The sequence below is a fragment of the Miscanthus floridulus genome, chromosome 18 (assembly GCF_019320115.1).
Source record: "Miscanthus floridulus cultivar M001 chromosome 18, ASM1932011v1, whole genome shotgun sequence".
NCBI lineage: Eukaryota > Viridiplantae > Streptophyta > Magnoliopsida > Poales > Poaceae > Miscanthus > Miscanthus floridulus.
The window spans coordinates 112,424,982-112,433,546 of NC_089597.1; the positions used below are offsets into that span (position 1 = coordinate 112,424,982).

At 40.7% G+C, this 8,565-nt stretch overlaps 2 protein-coding genes across 3 annotated transcripts; both read right to left on the minus strand.

The window, feature by feature from the left end:
• Positions 1-50: 50 nt before the first annotated feature.
• On the minus strand, positions 51-2,612 carry LOC136524398 (uncharacterized). Its single transcript, XM_066517794.1, has 8 exons — positions 2,535-2,612; positions 2,363-2,446; positions 2,236-2,301; positions 1,474-2,142; positions 1,237-1,380; positions 881-988; positions 286-790; positions 51-175 (listed from the first exon to the last, which is right to left on the minus strand). Exons 1-8 carry the CDS (start codon positions 2,610-2,612, stop codon positions 51-53), a joined length of 1,779 nt encoding a protein of 592 aa, XP_066373891.1.
• A 2,871-nt stretch (positions 2,613-5,483) lies between these two features.
• LOC136522754 (NADP-dependent D-sorbitol-6-phosphate dehydrogenase-like) lies at positions 5,484-8,093 on the minus strand. Of its 2 annotated transcripts, none has more exons than XM_066516564.1 (5): positions 7,568-8,093; positions 6,748-6,816; positions 6,517-6,634; positions 6,311-6,443; positions 5,484-5,768 (listed from the first exon to the last, which is right to left on the minus strand). In XM_066516564.1, the coding sequence occupies exons 2-5, from the start codon at positions 6,802-6,804 to the stop codon at positions 5,693-5,695; spliced, it is 384 nt and encodes a 127-aa protein (XP_066372661.1). In that variant the 5' UTR covers positions 6,805-6,816; positions 7,568-8,093; the 3' UTR covers positions 5,484-5,692. The 2 variants fall into 2 exon arrangements, with proteins under 2 accessions (XP_066372661.1, XP_066372660.1); XM_066516563.1 differs by having other exon boundaries at positions 5,484-5,783.
• Between the last annotated feature and the right edge of the window lie 472 nt (positions 8,094-8,565).

Here is an 8,565-nt window from a genome sequence, read left to right on the forward strand (position 1 = left end):
TAAACAAGTCTTTCAATCCAAGCTCAAACAAATGAAATACAGAATTTAATTCAATGCAACAACAAATAAAAAAAGAACTTCAGGTACGTTGACCTGCTAGGGTCCTGTGAACCAAGAATCTCAACAGATGGAGATGACGGATTTTGTTTCCTCTTCAAATTCCTTTCACCTGATTCTACAAAAAAACAAATCACAAAGAAAGAAAATAAAAATTTTAGATAATAAAGAATCATTTCAATTCAATGCTAAAATAATAAAAAACCGTTCATCAAAAACAAATTGTACCATGAGCAGAAGAGTTGTTTGAGGAGATGATCTCAGTTGCCTGCGAAGTACAAAACTGAGTACCAACAGCATCATCATACAGACCATCTGATTCGATCTTCTCTGTCACAGATGCTTCTTCAGTCTTAGTCTCATGTACAACCCCAGATGGATCAACTGCTCTGACAGCTGCATTACTTGGAGCACCAGCCACTCTTTCATCCAAACAATCTCGTGGAACAGTACCGCGACCTGGAGAAGGCGGACACGGGGCAAAGGCACCATAGTCAACATTATCATGTGCTGGAGAGGGCACCCTGGTACCAGACCTCGCAGCATCATGAGCACCAGCAACATTATGATGAACTCCATCATCAGGATTCTGAGCCTCAGCACGTGCATCATAACCAACACCAGGGTATGCACGATGCATGTACGTGAACATCTTGGCAACAAGAAGGTCAGGGCTACAGTAACCATGCTTTGCCTGATGATCTTCGTAAAGCCTACACACGTGTAATTTGTCCTGTATAGACAAGATAATAGTACAATGTCAACCATGTCAAAATTGAATTTACATGAACAGTCAGCAAAAAATAAATGACAAGGAACCCACATCTGCTGGAAGAAAATGACAATGCTTATCTAAAAGTTTAAGCAATGCTTTGGTAGCATCTTCCGGCAGGTATTCTCCTGCATAGCATGTGTCATCAATTGATTTCACCTGCACGAAACATATCCCAGCTCAGATAGTGATCTCAAAAATATATAAACTCAATACAAGACTAACAAGACTACACAGCAAAACACAAGTATAAACGTATGTACTTTATCTCAATAACATCAGCAGCCATTCATATTCTCAGTTCTACATATATAATTTACTGTGGTCATAAATGACAAAAGAGGGCACCACCTTGGACAAATCACAAACTGAAACAACATATTCAGCATCTTCTACCAAGAACTTACCGGCCGCTTTCCATAAATGTCACCGCAAACACGATCAAAAGAAGAAAATTGCTTGATCATGGACCCCTTCCAATGCTGGATCCTTGGCAGACTTTGGGGTAACCGATTACTCTCTCCAAAGTTGATGAAATCAAGATAGTAACCCTACAAAACATTTCAAACAACATCACTAAAATCAAATCCAGATCAAACACAAATGACAGAATAAATGAAGGCAGCAAGGAAAAAAAGACATACAGCAAGGAAATATCGACAACCCCCAATGGTGCTTCTTCTCTTCTTTTTGTAGTTCGAAATAGAAGAAAAAATCCAATCATATACAAGCTTGGACCAGTTCCACCCCATGACCCTCTCCTTAGAAACATCAATCAAGGGGGCCAAATAAAAAGGGCTGGGAAGGGTGCTGGAATTTGCACAAAGGAACGTTGACAGTGCAACCACCATGAAGTACCGGAAAACATCATCATCACATAAGGTATCTCTAAGCAGCTTCTGGCCAAACGTCTTGATAAGGGGTAGAGAGGACTCTTTGATTGCTGAAAGGAACTGGCTCTTTGTGGATTCAGAATAAGCCTGCCTGATATCTTCACCTTCCATTGGGAGGCCCAAGAACAGATGGGCTGACAATGTAGATAAGGGGATTATTTTCCCTCCTACAAGAAAATCACTACAGTTCAAGTCCAACTGATCACTGATCCATTGAATAAATCCCTTAGGTGCCGAACAACCATCATACTGCAGTAAGATGCCAAATCCACGATCCCTGACTATGTCCTTCTTACGATCATCCAACTGGGCTATAATTTCACCAAAATACTTGCTGTTGAACCTGCTCCCTGCTCTCTCAGAAGTGCTTCCAGTACTAGTCGCTCTCCCTCTACCCCTCCCTCTCACAGACCTGGTACTCTAAAACCAATGCAACAAACACACACATTAAACAACTTAGTCTATTCAGTCCACTTGAAGCACAGCAAATAATAAACATGAGACAGAATGTACCGTTCCAGCACGTGTCTGGACACCACGCTGACTTGCTTTCCCTTTAGAGTCAACAAACTTTGCAAACTGAAAAAGACAGGATGAGAATCAAACAATCAGAGAAAAATAGACTAAGTTCCGCAAATACCCCTGCAAAGGCCTCTTGCAGATGCTGGAACGTCTTCACCATTGATCTTGCATCATAACCCCCATCAACTTCGGTATTTGAGTCCTTAAAAAACCAAACAATCCATATCAGACAAAATATTTCACAATATAGCTTCCAAAATCAGCATCAACTGCACATAAAAACTTAGTACCTCTAGCTCATTCAGATCATCAGAGCTCGATTCATACTCATCCTCGTTACTATCATAAACATGATCTTCATCCTCCATGGCTACACAACCAGCAAACTGTGATTATGAAATCAGTGACAACTTCAATAATGCAGCTTTGCATACACAAGCAAAATAAAGACACAGTAACAACAAAACGCCATATAAGGACTACTGCAAATGGAGGTTCACATAAAACCAAACAGGTACTTAACATCAACCCAATCCTCACATTACAAGGTTCACATAAGACAACTGCAACAATACTACATATAAGGGACAATACTACATATGCTGAAAACTATAATTGCAGTGCCCTATAAGTGCAATTTACATTATCAGTAATTGCAAATTGTGAAACTCAATCTAAAATTTGCCTTATTTTCATCACCAGTAGCTAATAATACTAACAGATAACTTGAATGCAGCACATTTCTCATTTTAGGGCAAACTAACTAACTCCAAACTAGAGTTCAGAGAGGACACACATAATAAGTATGAACAATGATATCTCAAGCACATGGATACAAGTATACAACACAAGCACAAGCATACAATGCATACAAGGGTAACACTGAACCCTTAACCACACTAGTCTAGAGTAAAGGCACAAGTATATAATAGTGGCTACCATAGCAGGTTGCTGGGTTCAGACATATCTAAACCTCTGAACCCCAAAGAACTAAACCTTAATTTGCAATCAGACTGATCGAAATAGCGGACAACTCCCTACCAAAAGCTTCTTAAAGAAACAGAATATGACCACAAAAGTAATAACACAGAACATGACCAATAAAGGGCAGCTCACTTTACTTAGATTCAAGCAGCATTCTAGAACCCAGTTTATGTGTGTGATATCACAAATATCTTATAGATTCACTATACTTCCAGGAACAGGACTGAAGATATGTATGACACCTCAGAAGAAAACTATGATCTCAGTACAGTTGAAGGGATCAACAAGTGGCAACAAGCACTACAGAAGATGGCTCAAATGAACCAGGTAATAGTTAAATTCACATAAGGCAATGGCCATCCATTGTTCAATTGGATACATGGTACACAGAATCTAACCGAGAAACACAGAAAACAAATCCACGCCACATGCAACATGTAGCGACAAATATGTTCCACCGCGAGTGAAAATGATGCATCAACACAAGACCTAACCAAAACAAAGTACTACAACAGATTGCACAGGGTAGTTTAGCACTATTGATGGATCAGGTCCACAAGATTTCCCTTTACATCTTGTCACCCACCAAATACCCATTTCCAAGCAAGGGAAAGGGATGTTGAAGTACCATTTCCTCATCAGGAGCTCTGACCACATAATCAATCAATCATCACGAAATCTAGACTGCCCAAATGCATGTCAATAGCTCACCGCCTCAGAATCAACACAAATTTTAAAACCCTGACATAGGCTGAAATCATAACCTACCAGAACCTACAATTGCTCAAAAGAACAGACAGTCATCTCAAGAGAACAGACACAGCCATGTGCACGGTAGCCCACATAACACAGCAAGACAGACCAAGCTCTGCTTTAGATCTACAAGCTTGGCAGAACAATAGAAGCCCTAAATTTTCAAAAAACTGACATAAGGCAATGGCCATCCATTGTTCAATTGGATACATGGTACACATAATCTAACCGAGAAACACAGAAAACAAATCCACGCCACCTGCTAACAATCCAAACAAAAACCCATCCAACTCCAAATCTACGCTGCAAAATCAAAGGGGATGCGCACCAACCACCGCAGCACTCACCACAAACGCCAGCGAGCTACCAACAGAGAGGCACAATGACATCTAATCCAACAAACCCTAATCCACACCAACGGTGCGATGAACCCTCTGAATCCACACACCACCAAACCCTAACATGAGCCCATCGAATCGAAATCACCAGATCCACACCACCAAATCACAACCAAAATGGGTCAAAATAAAGGGAAGAGGGAGCCGTACTACCTGCTGACCTCCGCCGCGACGCACCCTCCGAATCAAAAAGCGAGGAAGAAGCCCGAGCAGACCTACGCCGTCGTCGTCGCCGTCGCCTTTCGGCGTCGCCAAGGAGGAGGGAGAGAAAGGGAGAGGAAGCGAAATGGACAGGAGTGGACCGAGTGGAGCGGAGACTTCTCGGCAGGCGCGACGATCCAAAATTGAACAGTAAAATGGGTCCCACATGTCAGCGACGGAGCGGGTGGAAAACAGACCGCACAAGCGCGCGCCGTCGATGCCCCATCCGACGGAGGACAAATCGCGTGTTCTCTCCAACAGAAACACGCGAGTGTCCTTTAGCAATACCGGATATAAAACACTAATGAATCAAAATACAAGAAAAAAAAACTCAAAACAAGTCCCATTATATTCCACGACCCATAATATTGTACTAGGCCCTTATGTAATTTGAGGCGAAAATGCACGCACAACATATAGACACACAGTCACGGCGCACCGAAAAAAAGAAACAAATGAACTGGAGCGACATGTAAAGGCATATAGTTACTTTTATTTATTAGCTGCTTCAGTTCTTTCTTCCGTGCACAGCCATGAGGTCATCCATAACCGACGGGCAACTCGCCGCACTACAACACGTCCAGAGGCGTTTACAAATGCCTCAAAAAAATGTCAAAACGCCCTTAGAGACCTTTTGAGACATTTATTAAAACACCGTCTAAAACGTGTAAGTAAAAGGTCTTTTGAGGCGTTTTTTTCAAAAAGCCTTTTAATATCAACATTTAAAGATATTTTCTGACTACCTAAAATACTATTTAGAGGCGTTCTAGAGAACGCCTTCAAACATTAATGGAGGCATTATTAGAAATACCTCCAAGATCAAGCTATCCATATGGAACTGCTAGCAATATAAAATCGACACAATCCATTTGAGAATGAACCAATAAGAGCACACGTTGCCACTATACTCCAAACATTTTAATCTTGCAGACACTTGCTCCCTTTAAGAGAGAGAGAAAAAGCGTGACATGTTCACATCACAGTTACATACATATGCAAGCTCCTGTCCTCACTTTGGCAATTGCTCATGCTTGAAACTAAACATGTCCCAATGAGTGAAGGTATATAAAGTGGCGTGCTAATGTATTGCTGTGCCTTGTAGGTCATGGGGATCACCACTGTGTTACGCTGCAGACCCCACCAGAGGACAAGCTGCACCGGCGTCTTGCCGTATTTCTCAGCCAAGCCCTGCAAATTGTATTGCTGCCACAATGCCAAGTTAGTTGATCACATTGACACCAGAACTGTTGATATTGCAAAGTATCCAAACAAAATGTACTCCTGTTTGTTAAACAAACATGATGGTTGATAGTCTAGAGCTGGTTGTAATGGAGATTTGAAATGACAACCAACTTGATGACAGGGTCGTCGAGGCACGAGAACGACCCGAACCACTCGGTGTTGGCAGTGGAGCCACCCAAGGGGGTATGCGCTGTGATGGTTGATAGTATTATTATTGTTGTAAAAAAAAGTGACTTCACCAGCATGAAAAGTAAATCGCCAAGCATGGAAAAAGTCGCAGCAAGAAAATTTTAGTGTAAGACTTATTTTACTCCAATTCAGGATATTTCGAAACTACACTACTCTTTCAGCACCAGCAATATTCCTAGTACAAAAGGGAAGCTTGCCAATGTAATGAATCATAATACAAAGGGAAGCTTGCCAAGACTAAATATCTCAAATGTCAAACTGGTGCTAACAAAACAGAAAAAATTGTTGGTTCGGTTTACCTGATTCCAATGCTGCGCACCAGTCCCATGGAAACAAGTTCTTCCATTGCATGCCATGTTGTTTCCAATGAAATAGTGGAATCAATGTCTAGCACGCCATCATCACCAAGTGCACTAGAAGTTGTGCCAACTCCTACAGAAATACACATTTCTGTGAGGCACCCATTGAATCTTTGTAAATATTGTGCAAAGGGCAAGGAACTTACCTGTATGCCTAGTAGCTACTGGGAAGTGAATAAGATAGAGATCGAGATAATCTAGTTGCAGCTTCTTCAAGCTATCCTTGCAGGCATCAAGCACATGGCCATGATCTGTGTTCCACAGCTGCAATGAGAACAGATTCCAAACTTTCAATTACATGAAGATTATGGAATAGAGTGGGGCAAAAAAAAACCTGCAGTAGAATACAGAAGGTAGCATTCTGTAATTCAGATTACCTTGGTTGTGATGAACAAATCCTCCCTCTGCGAGTGCATCACCGACTTCGACTTCATTCTGGTAGTCAGCTGCAGAGCAAGTTACCAAACACACAGACAGTAAAGCACCAAGTAGAGAAGGAAAACTCCTGTGCCGACACTAGTAGTTGGGACCATATTAGCATACTCCATGATTGATAAAGAAATCATCATGGACAGCACAGTGTGGTGTCTAAGCATGCCTGTATCATTCGTACTATGAATCAAGTGTTTATCAAGACAAACGGAACAACGATTGTCTAATTGACACACAGACACTCATGTGGCACTGAAAGAAACATTCAATAAATTGATTGTTACAGTACAACAGACTAAGATCACAAAAGAAATCTCACATTCTCACTAATCCAAAGCAGAGCGCACTGTCCAAGTCCAAGCATGCCTGCAATGGCCTTTTACAGTTTAACTCTTCCTGTTATTGCATCACTGAAATGGGCTTTACAGTTTAACTCTTCCCCTGCACACTAATTTTTCTTAGAGAAGTTTAATATAGATGGACTGCACGATCTTACAATATAGACTGAATGGTATTTTCATTTGTCAAACAACCCTATGCTTATGGACGTAGCACTAAAACGATGAGCGGAATGCCTTTAGTTGATTGGATTCTGCTATTGTTGACTACCTGCTATCCTGTATTTGACCTGGAATCCTGTATTCTAAAACATCAAAAAATAAAAACACATACAGTGTATATACCACAATTTTGTAGAGTTTATATAGAGGAAAAGAAATTACAAATTAGGATTTCAGAGTCTATCAAGTTATAAACATTCTTAACTGTCAAGTAGTTCTATAGTTTACATGTGGCGCTGCTGTAGTTCTATAGCTCATCATGGTTGCACAGCGGCTTGTCTAGAAGTTTTTGTTGGTGGGGCTATAAAAACAGAACAAACTAATATCTCATATGTGCAGGAGATCAGTCATCAGTGTATAATAAAAAGAACCGCAGACCTAAAATCTTCAAAATGGAAACATCCATTATGGGCAGAGTTTGACAAACAAAAAACATGAGAATATAGTTTTGATCTATAGTCTTTTCTTGAACCCCATGTCAGCATATGCTAATTCCAACAAAGAGAAAACACTCAAGATATCTACAATATGTTCATACACCTACCGGATCTGGTGGTGACACCATCCTTCTCAGCAATGAGTTGCTGGGGCAGCCTTGCTGCATGGTCAAGCATCCACAACGTCACGTTATTGCTGCCAACAACAGCATCTTGCTATCGGCATATAGGAAGACACGCAGCTCATCAATGTGGACGATGTCCAGTGCTCGGCAAGCTACCAGAGGTACCACTGAAAAACTGAACCCAAAATATAAATTTATAATCTGATTGAGGAAATCATTTAGCAAAAAAAGGCTACATGCTTAAAGTATGGATCATGCAGCAGCTGGCATGTAAGAGTAAATAACTACACAGATTGAGTACCACATCTGATTAATTTGCCCTTCCATTCTATTGGAATATCGACATACACAAGGTACATAAATGTGTCAACAAAGACCAAATTTAGAACACTATTCTATACTCAAGAACAAATTTTTTTTTGAGGGAAAACTGGTTACATTTACAGTCCTAGACGCAAGTGTATTTTTTAAGAAAGGGGAAATTACACTCTAAAGCCAGGCTACTCAGCTGAAACAATTAAGATGATAGCATCATGGTACTATTGAATCTGGATACATACATTTACAAACATGCCAATACATTAGAATGGGATAACATCATAGGATTCCAGTTCTATTGTATTGGCCTTCGGGATCGGAGT

What these genes read in the sequence shown, in the direction of transcription:
- LOC136524398 (XM_066517794.1), bottom strand. Translation starts at nt 2,612, where the DNA reads ATGGAGGATGAAGATCATGTTTATGATAGTAACGAGGATGAGTATGAA. An exon ending in ATGATCTGAATGAGCTAGAG is followed by an intron (nt 2,447 to 2,534) that starts GTACTAAGTTTT and finishes TGGTTTTTTAAG; the next exon opens with GACTCAAATACCGAAGTTGA. An exon ending in AAACAACTCTTCTGCTCATG is followed by an intron (nt 176 to 285) that starts GTACAATTTGTT and finishes GTTTTTTTGTAG; the next exon opens with AATCAGGTGAAAGGAATTTG.
- LOC136522754 (XM_066516563.1), bottom strand. Translation starts at nt 6,804, where the DNA reads ATGAAGTCGAAGTCGGTGATGCACTCGCAGAGGGAGGATTTGTTCATC. An exon ending in AGTAGCTACTAGGCATACAG is followed by an intron (nt 6,444 to 6,516) that starts GTAAGTTCCTTG and finishes GTATTTCTGTAG; the next exon opens with GAGTTGGCACAACTTCTAGT. An exon ending in GTGCGCAGCATTGGAATCAG is followed by an intron (nt 5,784 to 6,310) that starts GTAAACCGAACC and finishes GCATTGTGGCAG; the next exon opens with CAATACAATTTGCAGGGCTT.